General features: G+C 36.1%; 1 protein-coding gene and 1 pseudogene across 8 annotated transcripts in view; both read right to left on the bottom strand.

Moving 5' to 3' along the window:
- The window catches only part of CNOT1 (CCR4-NOT transcription complex subunit 1), a 101,774-nt gene that overhangs the window by 39,207 nt on the left and 43,143 nt on the right, over positions 1–19,424 (bottom strand). For 7 of the 8 annotated variants that reach the window (XM_055332712.1, XM_055332709.1, XM_055332713.1 and 4 more), the window contains 6 exons: positions 16,903–17,073; positions 16,143–16,270; positions 13,961–14,201; positions 11,918–12,037; positions 10,198–10,320; positions 9,817–9,968 (listed from right to left, as the gene is read on the bottom strand). In XM_055332712.1, the coding sequence (XP_055188687.1) occupies positions 9,817–9,968; positions 10,198–10,320; positions 11,918–12,037; positions 13,961–14,201; positions 16,143–16,270; positions 16,903–17,073 (935 nt within the window). Of the gene's footprint in view, positions 1–9,816; positions 9,969–10,197; positions 10,321–11,917; positions 12,038–13,960; positions 14,202–15,657; positions 16,110–16,142; positions 16,271–16,902; positions 17,074–19,424 lie in introns of those variants that run through there. The other variant, XM_055332714.1, reaches the window with a different exon arrangement.
- On the bottom strand, positions 5,269–7,110 carry LOC129513541 (60S ribosomal protein L5-like; annotated as a pseudogene).

Genomic DNA, 19,424 nt, shown 5'->3' on the forward strand with positions numbered 1-19,424 from the left:
ATACATAGCAAAAACAATCAGAATACCCACCAAGGAGACTAGTTTACTAAAGCATAAGCATCTATTCAATGGAGTACTATGCAGTAATTAAAGGAACAAGGAAGCTCTCTAATTCTATGGAGTGAACTCTAGGATATATGATCAAATGAAAGCATATTGCAATAGAGTATATAATATACTGCCTTTCCTATAAGAGAGAAACATACAAATAAATATTTTTAAAAATGCAAAGATAACATCAATATAAATGAAAATTATTACCTATAGAAGACGATGGGGGTAAGAGCCACAAAGAACCCTTTTAATTAAAAAAGAAACCATTCCAGGATGCCTGGTGGCTCAGTGGTTGAGCATCTGCCTTTGGCTCAGGTCGTGATCCTGGGGTCCTGGAATCCTGGGGTCCTGGAATCGAGTCCTGCATCAGGCTCCCCACAGGGAGCCTGCTTCTCCCTCTGCCTATGTCTCTGCCTCTCTCTGTGTGTCTCTCATGAACAAATAAATAAAAAATATTTAAAAAAAAAAAAAAAAAGAAACCATTGCAAAAATACCTATGCCATGAGTTAATGGCTTCTAGTAGTAAATAATAATCATTATGCTGCACTGAAAACAAAATGCCTACAATTTTAAGACACATTATTTTATGTATTACACAAAAAGGAAATGATTAGCTAATTTTAACTATCAAGATGTCACTAATGATAGGAATCATTTCAGATGTTAAAATATTAATTTAATATACTGGGTATCTTAAATTCATCAACTATGGTTAAAGTGGGATCCCTGGGTGGCGCAGCGGTTTGGCGCCTGCCTTTGGCCCAGGGCGCGATCCTGGAGACCCGGGATCGAATCCCATATCGGGCTCCTGGTGCATGGAGCCTGCTTCTCCCTCTGCCTGTGTCTCTGCCTCTCTCTCTCTCTCTCTCTCTGTGACTATCATAAATAAATAAATTGAAAAAAAAATTTAAAAAAAAAAAAAAAAAAAAAAAAAAAAAACTATGGTTAAAGTATTTTTTACTATTTGAAAAAACTTTCAACTTTGTGAAAGAACTTTCTTAGACAGTTTCAAACTAATAGGCTAGAATATCATTAGGAACTCTCATAAATGCTTTACTCACTAATTAGATACATTTTATCCAATTTGTTTAGCCATTCTTTCTACACTCTCCTCCAAAAAGTTTGTGATGACATTATCTTATGCCCCTAAATACTTCACAATGTTTTTCTTAAGAACAAGGACATTTTCTTATATAACCACGTAGAACAATAAACACCAGGAAGTTTATAACCGATAAAATAGGCCATATTCAAATTACATCAATTATTCCCACAATGTACTTCACCGATATTTTTCCCCCGGATCAGGATCCAATCTACTACATTGAGTTGTCACCTCTTTAGTTTATTTATTTAAATGGAGAAATTCATCAGCTATTATTTGTCTTTCTTGAACTTGATTTTTTTTTAAATAGATATTGTATACAATATCCCTTGGCTTGAGTTTGCCTGATACCTTAGATTTTAGATGCATTTATGGCAGGACTACCACATAAGTTATATCATATTCTTCTCAGTGCATTGTTTTAAGTAACCTCTACACCCAACATGGGGCTTAAACTCACTACACCCCAAGAACAAGAGTCACATGCTCTTCTAAGCCAGCCAGGTACCCCTTTAGTGTGTTTTATTAGGAGGCACAAGACAGAGAGCTGGTGATCACTTTGACCACTAAATTGTCAGGTTTCTCCACTGAATTGTTACAACGTTCCCCTTAATAATAACATTATTGAGTAATTTGTGGGGAGAACCTCCAAAATCAGGTGCTTGTCCTGATCCTCGTTCTTTCACAACTTTTATCATCCACTGAAGTTTATAACTCCATCATAATTACTTCTATACATATTAACTGGAAGAACTTTCCTTCTTTGGCATTTTACATGCATTATTTCATTAAATTTCTCAAGAAGATAGGTTCTTCTAATACATCAACAAAAGAAACTGAAACCTAGAGTTAGGTAAACTACCTTCTCAAAGATAAAAAAATAATTTTTTCCAATTTCAATATGCTCTTAAATTTTCCAATATTTAATTCCAGGTGGATTATAATATATAAATGTGAAAGGCAAAATTCTAAAACTTTATATTTTAGAACATTAAGAATTATAGAGCAGTGTTTCTCAACGGTTGCACTATTAGCACTCTGGACTTGACAACAAAGAAATATCCAGGTGTGGGAGGCTCTACTGTGCATTGTAAAATGTTTAGCAGCAACCCTGTATTTTATCTGCTAGATGCCAAAAGGATGTGTCTCTCTGATTATAACAATATCAAATGACTCTGAGGGAGCAACATACTCCTTGGCTGAGAACACTGTGTTAGGGATATATATGCGTAAATTTTCTTAAAAGCACAGAAAAGCAAAATAAAATTCAAGATCTACATGGGAGAGGTTTAGAAAACAGGAATGGAGAGGACGACAAAGTGAGCTCCAAAAAATGTTATAGTTTAAGCTGCACAGCAGACTCACAGGTGTTTAATATGGTTCGGAACTTACAAAAAATAATACAGAGTACATAAGGAAAAATGGTGGAGTAAAACAAACAAACAAACAAAAAAACCTCCAATATTCTTTCCTCCATAAAAAGCAACTAGAAAAGTGGCAAAAACTATCAGAATCAACTTTATCAGAACTCTGGAGACTAAAGGCTTACAACAATCCAGAAATTTTTATTTCAGGAAGACTAGATCTTAGTAATAAAAGAAAGCTTTCTGGCATCTCAATTTGCTTTATTCCCATGCCCCCTTCTCCAGCTGCACAGCAGCCTTGAAAACTAATAGCCCACAATCACAGAGAAAACCAGTGGCAGGACAGTCACAGGACAGGGTTCAGGACTGGTTTGAGGCATATTCAAAGCCTCATTCTGCGATAACTGTCATTATTTCACAAAAGGATTCCCTTTGGACTACAATGGCACCCTTATCTTTATCTGACCTAAGAGCTGGTCAAGTGCAAACAGCCTTCTCCTCCTGAGGTATTTGTTGGTGACTGTCTTTTAATTTTCTGGCTGCCTGTTTGAGCAAACAACAAGTTAATCAAAAAGTTTAAAAGGAAAACTTGGAAAAACTCTCATTTTCCCAGAGAATCAAGAAGTCCTCAGATATGTGTAGAACATTGCCAATACCTAAATCTGTGATAGCCCCACAAAAGACCTGAAAAGGAACAAGCTCTCGCCTCAAATTGACCTTCATGCTGTATGAATGAAATAAAGGCTAACAAGGAATTGTTAAGTGATTGGCTTAGTGTTAAGATGTGCCCCAATATGCACACAAAACCATAAGGTGAAGAGTAACTTACTGATTCTGACATTTAAGAAAATCACCCAGTCTTAACTCACCACAAGGTTACCCAAACATAGACATCAGTGCCCAAACATGACCAAAAAATAATATGGACACCACAGAAATAATTCAGAAAAGTCGCTAAACAAAAGAAAAAAAGCAACAAAACAAAAAAAAATCCAGGTGAAGGGGGGAGAACCTGATTTCAAGAACTGCCACATTATTTAAAATTACCAGTTTTCAACCACAAATTACAATATATGCAAAAAAACACAACAAAGCACAGCCTGTGCACTGCAATAAAATGCTATCAACAAAAACTGTCCTGAGAAAAAGACAAGTTGGACTTAGTAAAGACTTTAAATCAGCTATTTTAAATATGTTCCAAGAACTAAAGAAAAATAGGTTAAAAGAACTACAAGAAAAAATTTAAAAGATGCCCCTTAAAGGATGACCAGATGGCTCAGTTGGTAGAGCACAGAACTCTTGATCTCAGGGTTTTGAATTTCAGCCCCAAATTGGGCGTAGAGATTGCTTTAAAAAAAAAAAAAACAACAAACTTATAGGTGGGGGAGGGGTGCACAGAGATGGATGACTCAGCCAGTTGGGCATGTGACTCTTGGTTTTGGCTGGGGTGGTGATCTCAAGGCTTGGGATTTTCTCTCTCTCTCCCCCTATCCCTTTGCCACTCACTCCAAATAAGCATGCTTTCTCACTCTCCCTGAAGTAAATAAATCTTAAAAAAAAAAGTTCCTCAAAGTAGAGGATGTCAATAGAAATTACTTCCTAAGCCATTTGGCTGGCTCTGTTGGAAGACTCCTCATCTCAGGGTCCTGAGTTTGAGTCTCACATGTAGATGTAGAAATGGCTTAAATAAATAAACCTTAAGAATTATTTCCTTTGGGGATCCCTGGGTGGCTCAGCAGTTTGGCGCCTGCCTTCGGCCCAGGGCATGACCCTGGAGTCCTGGGATCGAGTCCTGCATCAGGCTCCCACAGGCAGCCTGCTTCTCCCTCTGCCTGTCTCTGCCTCTGTGTGTGTGTGTGTGTGTGTGTCTCATGAATAAATAAATAAAATCTTAAGAAAAAAAAAAAGAATTATTTCCTTTAAAGTTGAAAAATATAGAAAAAATGAATAAAATTGAAAATATAGTAATTGAAAACTTCACTACAAGTTCCCAAGGACAGATTCATGCAAGCCAAAAGAGAATCTATGAACTTGAAGATAACTAAAATCATCTAGCCTGAAAACTGAAAGTAAAAAGAAGGGGGGGGGGGAGAAGGACATAGAGACAGGTGGAACACTACCAAATGTACCAACATATATATAATGGGAGTCCCAGAAGAGATGAGATGGAAAGGGAGAAGAAAATATTTGTTGAAGTAACTTCAAATCTATTGAAATAACAGCTGAAAACTTCCTGAATTTGATGAAAACCATTACACTACACACCCAAGAAGCTCCACAACTCCAAGTAATATAAACACAAGTCCAAACCTGAAAACCATATAATCAAACTGCTGAATTAAAAAAAGACCGTGAGAGTAGCTTAACAGCAAGGAGGAAACTTTAGTGCACACAAAGGAGCCTTAAAAAAATTTAACAGCTGATGTTTTATCAGAAACTATGGACTCCGGAAAGCAGTGGAATTGCATAGTCAAAAAGCTGAAGGAAAAGCAGAGTCAATCTGGAATCCTGTTTTACAAAACTTGACCTCCAAAAACAAAGAAGAAACCAAGACATTCCTAGATAAACCAAAGCTGAGGAAATTCATTCTTAAAAAAGACCCACCCTAACAAGAAATAATAAAGGGGATCCATAACTGAAATGAAGGACACCGCACAGTACCCTAATCAATATGAAAAAAATAAGATCATCAGTAAAGTAATATAGATTAATATAAAAACATAGTACAGAAGTGTGGTTTTTTTGTTTATAATCTTTTTTTTAAATCTCCTACTTGTTCTTTCTTTTTTGGCTTGGTGAATAAGTTTATTATGGTCTTTAGCCAAAAAATCTTCATAGAAATTATAGTTTATTAGTTCTCAGTGGCCACTTCCTAAAATCTACAAAGGATTGTGTTCTTCTGGGCTACCTCATCTTTCTTCAGAGCGAGACACATTTTGGGACAGTTCCATCTCTTCTTTTTAACTTCTTTCTTAAGCTTCTTCTCATAGATTCAATTCTCTCATATAGCACCGTGAGCTTTCTTATACATCCCCTCCACCATGTTTAGAGTTACTTTGTTCTTTATGTACTGAGAGAGTGGTTTGGGTTTTTTTAAAGATTTTATTTTTAAGTAATCTCCACACCTAACATGGGGCTTGAACTCACAACCCCAAGATCAAGAGTCACATGCTCCATCGGCTGACCCAGCCATGAGAGCGGAGAATTGTTTCGTGTAAGCATCTTCCTCTTCTTTCATTAGATAATACATATAACCTGCAACATTCTGACCCATAATGTGCTTCTGATGTACTTAGCATTGAATTCCCTGCTTTCTATATTATAACCAGGGAACTGTTTGGTACTATGAGGGACAGACAAGAAAGCCTCTATCTGCAGCTCCCATGAGGATCCCAAAAACTTCATTTCCAGTAGTAGTTCTGGCGAACCCTGCAACCAAATAGCAGGTGAAGGTACCAGGCTGACCATCAATGCTTTCCACATTGTATTCATCTTCAGTCATCTCCACTTGGCCTTCATAGATGTTGTCCAATCCAAACCTACTAATAAGTCTGTAGGCCAGCAGCCGACCAGTAGAATATGCTGCAGCATAATCTGTCAAGTTAAACTTCACACTATACTTTGGGATTCGTAAGTATAAGCTGCAAAAAGTATCGTATCTCCTCCTATACCAGCATAAACAATCTGACAAATGACATCTCTGTTATGTGAACTATCATCCTATATTTGGATGTGTTCTTATTTTTATCCTAATTACCAAGACTTTTTAAGCATAATAATCAGTTTTACCCTCTTGTCTTCTAAATTTCACTTGGTATCTCTTGAGATAAGCCTTATTCTTGACAACTTTAACAAACCCATCTTGCAGAACAGAGACCAGTGTCCACAGCTTGCCACAGACCTAGCTCCTACTTAAAGGACATTTACTGTACAAGATAATTATACATTTTTTGATAGACACACAACATACAGAGGTGTAATCTAACAGCAGCCCAAAGAAGGAGAAAGGGAACCTATATGAGTAAATTTTTGCATTCTACTGAAATTCAGTTGGTATTAATCAGAACTAGGTTGTTTTATGTTAAAATGTTAATTTTAATACCAGGTAACTACTAAGTAAAAAAATTTAAAAAAACTTTTTTTTAAAAACCTCAAAAGCATATATTCAAGGAAATAAGAGACTTAAGATGACACACTACAAGATATCTACTTAACAGTAAAGGAGGCAGTAACAGAGAAATGAAAGAAAAAAACAGACATAAAATATATAGAAAAAGTGACATGAATAAGTTAACTTATCAGTAATCACATTAAATATTAATAGATTAAATACTCCAGTTAAAAGAAATGGTCAAAATGGATTTTAAAAAAATTATCCAACTATATGTTGTCCTATAACTTGAAGGTAAAAGATAAAAGAAGATACCATGCAAACATTTACAAAAAGAGAACTACAATGGCTCCACTAATACCAAACAAAATATAGCTATTAAGAAAGAAATTAACAGGAACTAAGAAAAGCATTTAATACTAACAAAAAAGCCAATCCTTCTTACAGGAAGACATGTAATAATCATAAGCATACATACCTTTAAAAACAGAGCCCCCAAACACATGAAGGGAAAACTGAAGGGAGAAATAGACAACTCAAAAATAGTTGGAGGCTTCTATACCCTACTTTCAATAATTGATAGTCAGCAATACTGTATTATACAAGTCAAAGTTGCTAAGAGACAAGAATTGTACCTACCACAAAAAAGAAATGATAGTTACATGATGTGAGAGGTGTTAGCTAACATTATTGTAATAACTGTATATTGCAATATATAAATGTATCAAATCAACACATACACAAACTAACACAATGTCAAGTATATCTCAACTTTAAAAAAATAACAGAACCACAGAGCAGTTAAACAAGGAATAGAAGACTTCAACAACAGTATAAAACCAACTAATCCTTACAAACATATACAGGACACTCTACCCAACAGCAGACTACACATCCTTTTCAAGGGCACATGGGAAATCCTCCAGGATAGACCACGATTAGGCCATACAATAAGTCTCCATAAATTTCAAGAGACTAAAATCATATAAAGCATATTCTCCACTCCCAAATGAATAAAACTAAAAATCAGTAACAAAACAAAAATCAGGTAGTCCCCAAATATGGGGAAATTAAATACAACATATTGTTGTGGGGTTAAAGGAAATACAAAATACTTTCAGATGAAAACAAAAAATATGTAATACCAAACTTAAAGCATTTCGTAGTGGAAATTCAAAGCCATACATGCCCCAGTTAAGAACAATCTCAAATAAAAAGCCAAACTTTCCATCTTAGCTTTAAAAAGTTCAAACTAGGGGATCCCTGGGTGGCTCAGTGGTTTAGCGCCTGCCTTTGACCCAGGGCATGATCCTGGGGTTCTGGGATCCAGTCCCACGTCAGCAACCTGCATAGAGTCCACTCTGCCTGTTTCTCTGCCCACCCCACCCCCCATGTCTATCATGAATGAATAAATGAAAAATCTTAAAAAAAAAAAGTTCAAACTAAACCCAAAATAGGAAGGAAAGAAAATAATAAAGTTGAGAATTGAAATAAATGGAGAATAGAAAAACAAGAAAGAAAAACAAACCAAAAGTTGTCTCTTTGAAAAGGTAAACAATATTGACATCCATTTAAGCCACAAAGACTTAAAAAAAAAAAAAAAATAAGCCACAAAGACAAGAAAGGGGTCAAATAACTAAAACCAGGAACTGACAGGATATTACTACCAAACTTAGAGAAATGAGAACGATTACAAGGATATAGTATAAAGGAATAAAATGAAAACTCCTAGAAAAGACACAAACTACCTAAACTGATTCAAAAGGAAAAAAGAAAAGAAAAAGAAAATCTGATAGGGGCACCTGGTTGGCTCAGTCAGTACAGCATGTGACTCCTGATCTCAGGGTTGTAAATTCGAGCACTACATTGGTTATACAGATCACTTAAAAATAAGAATCTTAAAAAAGAAAAGAAAATCTGCATAGATCTATAACAAGATATTGAATCTGTAATTTAAAACTACCCAGAAGATAAAGCCCAGGACCAGATGGTTTCACTGCTTAATTCTATAGAACATTTAAAGAATCGACACCAATCTTTCTCAAAAAATTAAGAGGGAAGAGAAAGAATACTTATCAATTCATTGTATGAGGCTTTTATTATCCTGATAATCAAAATCAGACAAAAACAACATAAGAAAACTATGAAACAACATCTCTTAGGAATGCAGACGCAAAAATGCTCACTGAATACTAGCAAACTGAATTCAGTGGCATATAAAAAGTACACACAAAGACCAAGTGAATATAAGATACATCAACAAAATAAAAAAAACCACAGGATCATCTCAAGAGATGCAGACATAAAAGCATGTGACAAAATACTTTCATGATAAAACATGCAACTAACTAGAATTAAAGGTAAGGAAACATTAACCTGAAGGGTATCTACAGAAACCCACACAGCTAACAACAAACTTAATGTTTGTTAAAGATAGGAAAAAAAGATAGGAAAGGAAAAAATAAAATTCTACTCGAACATGACATGACTTTTACTTCATAAATGCAAAAGAAGACTTGTACATGAAAATGATGAAACATCACTGAAAGAAATTAAAGATCTAAAAAGAATTCATGAATTAGAGAACTTAGTATTTTAAGATGGAAATATTCCCCAAAATAATGTAAAGATTCAATATAATTCCAGTGGGTTTCCTCACAAAATAACAAAAATTAACAAGCTGATACTAAAATTCATATGGGAATATAAGGGACTCACAATAGCCAAAAAAAATCTTGAAAAAGAACAAAGTTGGAGGAGTCACATTTCCCAATTTCAAAGCTCACTGAAAAGCTGCAGTATCAAGATGATGTGGTATTGGCATACGGATCGACATGTATAGGTCAGGAGAACAGAACTAAGAATCCAGATAAAACATTTTGCGCAACTTATTTTTCAGAAGACAAGTCAAAAGAGAAAGACCAATCTTTTCAACAAATGGTATTGGGACAAATAAACATCCATATGAAAAACAATGAATCTGGACCTCGTATAGTATACGGAAAAAAAATTCAAATAGATCTAATACGTATTTTCAGTATATTACTTTAGACTTAAAAACTATTGGATTATCAAAGCTGCTGTCACTTTTAATCATTCAATCCCTCTTTCCCCCCCAAACAAGTTATTCATATAATCCAATTCCAACATTAAATAGTCGTATTCAAGCATGCTCTTCTTACCCTGCACAAGCTTGTAAACAGGCCAACATTGTTGCCAGAGTTTCTGGGGGAAGTTGAGCACTTTTGGGCTGATCTTTCTCTGGAGCAAGTCCACCCAAAATGGAAGGGCATCGTCTCTTTAAAAAAGTCATACATGCTTGGATAAAAGGCTCCTGAAAAACAGAAAGTCTCTTGGTTTATTTGAAATTGACCTTAATTGCTTTTAAATTTAAGATAAATTGCTTTCAGATTACAGACTATTAAAGACAGTATGACTAAAATCCACAAGTAACATCTTCATTGCCATTTAAAAAGGTTTTTTAAAAAAGGGGGGGGTTGTTTCTTTAGCTATTTTAGGCATCAAAATTTTAAAGCAGTAACAAATGGACAAATCCTGCTTACTCCATGCTCTCGAATTTTATCTGTGAGCCACTTGTCAAGTTTGAGGTATTCACGACGTGAAGCAAGTGCAGCAAGGTCAATAACAAAGGCAAATGGAGTACCATTTAGCAGCATTGACAAGGCCTAAAACAAAAGAGTATTAGAAACTTTAAGTCAAGGGGTCTAGGTGTCTCAGTGGGCTAAGCATCTGACGTTTGATTTTGGCTCAGGTCACAATCTCGAGGTTGTGAGATCAAGCCCCACAGCAAGCTCCCTGCTCAGCAGGGAATGAAATTCTGTCTGTCCCTCTCCTTCTGCCCCTCCCCACTCCACATGCGTGCCCTCTCTCTCAAACATATCAATAAATCTTAAAAGAAAGAAACTATAAATCAAGCAATTCCGTATCTATCATCTATCCTAGTCTCTGTTCCCTGTTTTTATTTTCACAAACAAGTCTAAATAAAACATATTGCTAATATTTTCTTGGTCATAATTTAAATAGCTCAGTAAAATTCAACAGTGACATTAATTCTTAAAATAAGATCACATCTCAAAGGTGGACAGACACATGACTTTACCCTGTGCTTCTTAAACTAAACCTAAATAAGAGCAAGACATAATACATGAAAAAGGATCCTTACTCCATTTTTTTAAAATTTAAACTCAGCCCAGCCTCAACGTAAGTACTAAGCACCTACTGGTCAAAGACATCAAGAGACAGACTTTTTGTCAAAAGATTCCATTAATGGGGAAAAAAAAAAAAAGATTCCACTAAGGGTAATGGAATATGCAAAAGAAATGGAATCTGAAACCCAACAAATTTCTCCATAAATTATATCTCACATATTATATGAAGTTAATTATCACTTACTTTATTTTTTTTATTATCACTTCCTTTAAAATAGCTTCGCAATGATTGTGGAAGACAAAGAAAATTCAATCAAATGTACTCAGAACAGAAAATTTTTACACTTTTTTTAAAAGGTTTTATTTATTTGTGGGGCACCTGGGTGGCTCAGTGGTTGAGCATCTGCTTTGTCCCAGGGCATAATCCCGGGATCCTAGGATCAAGTTCCACATCAGATTCCCTTCAGGGAGCCTGCTTCTCTCTCTCCCTAAGTCTCTGCCTTTATGTCTCTCATGAATGAATGAATGAATCAATGAATGAATAAGACTTATTTATTTGAGAGAAAGAGTGAATGAGAGAATGCATGGGGGGGGCGGGGACCGAGGAAGGGGGCAAAGAAGACTCCCCATTTAGCAGAGGGCCTAACGCAGGGCCAGATCCCAGGACCTCAAGACCATGGCCTGAGCTAAAGGCAGATGCTTGACCAATTGAACCATCACAGCAGCCCCATTTTTTACATTTCTAAAACCACTCTCCTTCCAATACATTTGAACTTAAAAGGCAAACTGTAAATCTCAACATAATTTAGCTAAAAGTTAGTTACATTTGAATTATTCTTAAGGCATATGTTAAATGAAAAATTTTGGGGGCACCTGGGTGGCACAGTTTTAAGCATCCAACTTGATTTCAGCTCAGGCTGTGATCTCAGGTCATGAAATCAAGCCCCACGTCAGGCTCCATACTCAGCAAGTCAGCTTGTCTGCTTGAGTTTCTCTGCCGCTCCCCACCCACCCCCACCACATGCCCGCCCGAGCTAACATATATCTTTAAAAAGTAATGTTGTGATTTTCTTCTCGTTAATATATAAGTGCTAACCTGTCCCTCCAAGCTCACCTTCAAGTCTTGGGCCACATCAAGTATTCGAGACAATTTGGCCTGGTCATACTGCTCCCCTCGCATGTACCATTCTGCCATTGCATGCATGATAAGTTGGCGGATTGAGGGAGACTGTCCCTAAGAAAAGAAAACTGGGGTTACATATCAATACTGATTAACATTTTCATAGGCACTACTGCAAACACCCAGCTAATTTAAATTGTTATATTTATGTAAAATTGAAGTGCATCAATAAAGACATTAAGTTTAATCCTCAAGCAGTGATGCAGTGACTTTCTCTGTAGTAAAGTTACTTCCACATCTTCCAAATGAAAGCCTGTCCCTAAACCTTGGGTCAGAGTCATTCAATAAATGTCCTACAAAACGTCTGTCAAAACATTTTCAAACAGAATAGAATATGATGTGAACATACGGGTACAACAAATTTGTATAAATTCCTTATTATTAAATTATAAATTAATGGTCTATAAATTTTTAAAAAATATTTTAAGGTAGTAAGTTCTCACGTCACACAATGCAGTGTTCCATCAGTATTTCCAAGAGTGGTATTCTACATCTAGCTATTTTCACAAATAAGAATGTTCATTTTTTTGGTAATCATTCAATTTCCTTTTTTTCCAGAAAACAGTCTGGCTTTAAGGACTGATCTAAAGGCTTGCAGCTGAATGATAGAAATAAACAGTTGGTATTTACGGAACAGTTCTCATAGAAGCAATGGCAAAGCAACTGTTATCACTGTACACCTAAATCCCTTTCCAGTAACTGTCCTAGAGCAACAGAAGATCCAAATGAAACAAATATTCAACAAGAAGTGAGGAGATGCAGCTCCTTTTGGCCTGCCCTTCGTACCCTCATAGCTATGGCAAGAAAGACCTTAAAATATCTGGGCTGCAAACTTTTGAATAAATGTTTGTTAAACATTCTGTAACCTGTAAGTTTACTATGTAATATGAATCTCTAGAAATGGAGGGCTGACTGAATAGCACAGAACCAAAGCTAACACTTTCATTTATAAATGAGAATCTTAACAAATATTTTAAAGGGCTTGTGTATGGGCAGCCCCGGTGGCTCGGCGGTTTAGCGCCGCCTTCGGCCTGGGGTATGATCCTGGAGACCCAGGATCGAGTCCCACGTCAGGCTCCTTGCATGGGGCCTGCTTCTCCCTCTGCCTGTGTCTCTGTCTCTCTCTCTTTCTGTCATGAATAAATAAAATCTTTAAAAAAGAAATTAAAAAATAAAGGGCTTGTATATGTCAACTATTGAAAATAGAATGATTAAAGAAAAAAGTAGCCAAAACAAGGCACTTGAGGGGCACCTGTGTGGCTCAGTCAGTTAAGCATCCAACTATTGGTTTCAGCTCAGGTCATGATCTCAGGGTGATTCGATGGAGCCCCATGTGGGTTCCACACCTTGCAGGAAGTCTGCTAGGAGATTCTCTCCCTCTCCTCCCTCTCCCATGCATGCTCTCTATTAAATAATCTTTTTTTTTTTTTGTCTTATAGGGATAAAGTGCTTGATAACTGCTTTTCCTAAGCTTCTGCATTATTAAAAATATAGGCTATTGGGGAAAAAATTTCAATGAACAAAAAATATTTACAGGCTAAGTAAATTCTACAGGAATAGGGAGTAAAAGCACAGAGCTTAAAAGGCATTTTCAGCAGAAACTAAAATAAAATTTAGACGTTGGGCTTGAATAAAAGAAAAGTATCAATTAAATTAATTTGTAATCTCCCATTTACTATTAAAAAAGTGACAGGAGCACCTTCTCGTTTCATGGTAAGTAATTAAACTCCTTAAGGTTATCAAAAGCATACTGATACCTCGTAGTACAGAACTTTCATGATACTGAAGGTGGGGCTTTTTGCCTCCTCCCTATTTTTTTTTGAAGTCTTAGATTTTAACACCCATGATGCTAAAAGATAAAGTAACTTTGATGGAAGAGCCACTTTCCATAAATGTCATAAACTTAAGACTGACAATTCTGTTGAACATCCTCCAAAGAACGTCAATTATTAAAAGAAAGAAATGCTCATGTCTTACCTGTCCATGCCATGCATAGTGCAAAATAATAGCAGAGTTGGGATGGTTTCCAAGGAAAATTGGCATCAGTGTGGAGATGAGCTCATGGCGCAAGGTGTGCCAAGAGGTGTTGATCTGTAGTAAGGCCAATACCAGCATGTCTGGACAGTGTTTAATAGGGAAGCTGAAGAGCTGTTTGACTTGCTCATATTGCCCCACCTCTGCAAGCCTCAGCAGAGATTCAATCAAATCCAAGCTCTTCCTAACAAGAATGGAAGTAAGATATTTCGTCAATGAAGACCTAAGTATACAAAAATCCATTTTTCCAAATGAGTGATACCAGCTATTAAAACAAAATTGAGTTATCAACTTGAAAAATATTTAAATTGGTGGTGTTCATATTAAAATTATATGCTGGTATACTTTCAAACTAATTTCAAAGGCAGTCCAAGTTGACATTGACAGTAAGTGATGAAGTGGGGGGGGGACACCACAGACCAGTAATATAATCATGGATCCTTCTTACCAAGGAATTAACATCAAAGATTTTTGTGATTAGTGTAAAAAATAGAAACATCACAAACTTTAGAAAGTCAAAAATCCAAAATATAAACATAGACCTAATTTATACACACACAAAAAATCTACACAAAAATATAGCCTGAACACTTACTTTGATAATACAAAGGTATAACTTAAGTGCCTCCTGATGTCAAGCAAGTTCAGAAGTCCACAGCATCCCCTATGCATTATTCTTGCCCCAAGAAGCTGAATTTGGTTGACTTTAATCAAATCTCAAGATCTTACTCTACCCTAAGTCCATGAAAACTATGGGGATAGAGATCAAATTAAATGCCATGAGGAAACATAAACCCCCTACCAATGAGTAGACTAAAAGATAAATTATCCTATTACTTCATCAAAGCAATAGAAAAAATTATACTTCAAAAGAGAATGAGAAAAGGAAGACTTACAGAATAAAAGAAACTATGTGAATCCTGTCTGGATTCTTCATCATACAAACTGTTAAAAAGACGTTTTTGATACAAATTTGAATATACAGCTATGTTAAGGAATTGTTAAATGCACTATAACATTTCAGTTTTATAAAAGAAATACTGCTACATGTATTAGACTGACAGAGAGAGAAAAAAAGCAACAACTAAGCCTTCATATCCAATCTTCTAGCACCTGCAAAAAGGACACACTTTAAAACAAACCACTACATGGGGGGGGGGGGCGTGTTAATCTTTTGGAACAGGGATCAGCAAACTACATCCACAGGACCAATCTTACCTCCTACTGCCTATCAGTAAATGTTTTATTGAAAGAGCTACACCCATGTTTATACTCTGCTACAATAAAGATTTAAGCAGTTGCTACAGAGACCACCTGACCAGAAAAGCCAGACAGATATTAACTAATCGGTTACAATAAAAGTTCACCATCTTCTACTTTAGTAGATCTGGCAATGCCTAAAGGGTTTTACACTGCCCTAAAAATCCCACCCACAACCCTCAAAATGCAATGATCTGGTCCATGTTGGAAAAGGGTCTCAGAAAACTACTTAGAAAAAATGTAAGAAACAAAGTAGTTACCTTTGAGGAGCAAGCTGGCCCATGTGTCCCCACCCCACCCCACCCCACCCCCGCTCAGTTGAGCTGCGGATATGTGCGTGCGTGTGTGTACAGTAATGGAAGAACTTTCACCATCCTTACCTCACATTCCTAGAGGAGGGACTTGAGTTCCAGGAGAAACGTACTGGCCCAGAGTCAGATTCTCCCTCAGAAATTAGGAATTGGAACTCAAATAAACTAGGTAATTTAGCTGAAAGGATTAGAATTGATGGGTTGGCCATCTTGAGCTACTTACAAAGGAAAGAAAACAAGCAAATCTGTACACAGAAGAAAGGGATCTAAACTAAGGGAGAAGTAAAACCTCATTCCAATATGTGACAGTTTCAGAGAATACCCGCTGGCAGAACTTAGAGTAAAAACATAACTCTCTAAAGATAAAGAAACTAAAAATGGATGTTTATCCATCAACATCCCTCTATAAAAATTTAAAGTTTAAATAGGCTCATTAAAAATATGGTTTTGGCAAAAGCCTTTTAACTAAGTAATTGCTCCCTGTTAATTTTGTACTGCAAAGAAAAAGCAAGCAGAAGTGGCCCTTGCAAGAAAAGCTAGAGGAGAGTCTTTACCATGTGGCAATTTCTCGATTGTCATCCTCTGGTGGCGCTTTCAGAATATCAGTGGCAACCGTATGACAGGGATAGTCAGCAAAACAGAAGATCTCTGGATTTATAAGGGAATGCTGAATGAAAGAGAGCTGGAACAAGAGAACAAAGTCCTTACCACCATAAATGGCTATAAATGCTATAAAAATAGGAAATATTTTTATTAGGCTACTCTCAATCTTATTGGAACAATTCATCTTTTTTTTTTTTAACAATTCATCTTTTAAATCTTAATTATGTGCTCTTTCAAAACCATAGACAATTCAAACACATGAAAGGTATGAGATAAAATGGTCTTGGAGACAGCTGGGAAAATGGTTGCTATATATATTTCAGTTAAATCTGACCATACTAAACTATGATGATACTTTTTTTCAAAATTTGACAGTCTCTGCTACTCTGCACTGCACAAAGCAAATTCTACATTAAAACAATAATTTAGGGCAGCCTGGGTGGCTCAGCGGTTTAGCGCCGCCTTCAGCCCAGGGCCTGATCCTGGAGTCCCGGGATCGAGTCCCACGTCAGGCTCCCTGTATGGAGCCTGCTTCTCCCTCTGCCTGTATCTCTGCCCCTTTCTGTGTGTGTGTGTCTCTCATGAATAGATGGAATCTTTAAAAAAATTTTTAAAAATAAAATAAAAATGTAATCAATGGATAGATGGCACTATATTATATAAGAAGTCATGATTTGCTTCCCCTTCTACAGTGAAACAGCATTCACTTACCTGGCCTTCTGCATGTTTCCAAGGTCTATATATGAGGTCTACTGGAAACACTTCCATACCTAAACCCCTCTGAATGCCATAAACCACATTATGAAGTCCTTTACTATCACGAATTTGAAATCCAGGATGGTCCAGTTCATAAGTTACTTCCTTGAAATTCAAACTCGGGTTCTAAAACAGAAAAACATTTTATAATCTAATGAACAAAAAGTGTACACATTTCTATGCTTTAGCCAAAGAGCCAAATTAAATCTAAAATTAAAATGTTCTAATTATAAACTCAAAATAATCATAACCTGACATTTCTAGAGACTTAGAAAAGTAATTCTTAATATTCAAAATGAACTGGTCCTGGGCACCTGGGTGGCTCAGTGGTTGAGCATCTGCTTTTGGCTCAGGGTGTGGTCCTAGGGTCCCAGGATTGAGTCCCACATGGGGCTCCCCTTGAGGAGGCTGCTTCTCCATCTGCCTATGTTTCTGCCTCTCTTTTTTTCTGAGTAAATACATAAAATCTTAAAAAATAAAATAACTGGTTCTACTAGCAAGGCATTCCACCTTTTAGATCATGATATATTCTGACCATTGGAGTGTGTAAAGGGGAATTCTCTCTTCTGTACTTAGTCCAACAAACAATCCTACCCCAGTTTGGCAAAACTCTTCAATTAGTGCCTCTTTGTTTTTACACCAAGATTCTACTACCTTGAAACAAAGTGGTAAAGATAATTATCTCAAATATCAGTTTTTTTGAAGATTTTATTTGAGAGAGAGAACACATGCACCCATGTGTGGGGGCAATGGCAGAGTCTCAAGCCAACTCCATGCTGAGCACAGAGCCTGATGCAGGGCTTGATCTTACAACCCAGAAATCACGACCTAAGCCAAAATCAAGTTGGGACACTTAACAGATTGAGCCATCCAGGCACCCTCCCAATACCATTCTTAATTACTGAAGATCTCCCCTAAAAAGTATATCAATTTTATGCATCAGAATAGGTGGTCTAAATTCTTTAAGTCAAAATGATTGAAAATTCCATTTTAAAAAAATGTTCTATGAAAAGGTATTCAAAAAAGTAGTAGGAGACTTCAGAAAACACAAAGCAAAGGCAACAAGTTTATAGAAGTTAATTTACCAAATACTCGGCACAAAGTACTAAGTTTATTTTATGCTTGAAAAGAAAAGGGCTGGGATGCCTGGGTGGCTCAGCAGTTGAGCGTCTGCCTTCAGCTCAGGGCATGATCCTGGAGTCCTGGGATCAAGTCCCATATTGGCCTCCTTGCATGGAGCCTGCTTCTCCTGCCTCTGCCTCTGTGTCTCTCATGATTAAGTAAATAAAATCAGAAAAGAAAAAGAAAAAAGAAGAAAGAGAAAAAGAAAAAAAGAAAAAAAGAAAAAGGCTGTCCAAAGCTTGTATTTAAAACTCTTCAAAGCACCATGGATAATTTAGTTTTGTTCTGTGACTTCTTGTAAACCATGAAGACATTAATGCTTGCTTTACAAAGCAAGGGTACAAAGAACAAACTTCCAATGTGTATTCACTCTTAAGATAACAACATTCAGAAAATAATCTTTTCTTCTTCCTAAAATTTGCTTCAAGGACTAAATGTAACAGAACAGAATCAATAATGTACTGTAAAACAGCATTTTCATAGAGATGAATTTAGTAAATCCACAGGTAAGTTTGGTAAGACCATAAGAACCCCCTGTGGTTTCTTCCTCTCCTCTTTGGTAGACAATGAAGAAAACAAATTGGTGACCAAAAATGAAATTGTCTTCTGCTCCCTGCCTACAAAAAATGTACAGAAAATTCTAATATATGAGAAGAAAAGGGAAGAAAGAAGAAAAGAGGTTACTAACTCAATTGTTCAAACCCACACTGCAGGCACTCAATTTTATGGCCTTTTGCACTCTCTGAAAACAGAAAATAGGTTGAGATAGCACGAAATATTCTTATCTGAAATTCTTAAAAAGCGATTATTTTCAGTAAGGCAATAAAGTACAATGATGGAACTACTGAGTGAGAAAGCCCTATTCTTACTTTTGCATTACCACCACAAGATAAAAATTAACAGTAGCTGGTATTCATAAGTGATGAAACTGGTTTTATTTCTCTTTTTATTTCCAAATTTCCCACCATGATCAAGTATTATTTTTTCCTATTACTAAAGCAGAATAAATCTGAATACTCTAAATCCATCTACTATCAAGAAAAATTCTAAACCTCATGATGTTAACAGTAACATCATATAGACAACTATAACCCAATTCTACCTATAAGTTACAAACACAGAAAACTAAAAACAAAAATTAGGAATAATGTACGGACACCTTATAAGGAATATTATATTATAAATATATATATTCCATTACAGGTAAAGTTACATTTTCTTCCTTGACATTTTACAAATGAAGACTGAAGATACTACATACATCCTGATTCCACTATTCTCCCACTGACTGAACTTTATCACTCCCTTTTAAAATCTCAAAGTTGCAGATCTACATTTTTATTTAAGCATTTTAA

This window comes from Nyctereutes procyonoides, unplaced genomic scaffold (genome assembly GCF_905146905.1).
Source record: "Nyctereutes procyonoides isolate TBG_1078 unplaced genomic scaffold, NYPRO_anot_genome, whole genome shotgun sequence".
Classification (NCBI taxonomy): Eukaryota; Metazoa; Chordata; class Mammalia; order Carnivora; family Canidae; genus Nyctereutes; species Nyctereutes procyonoides.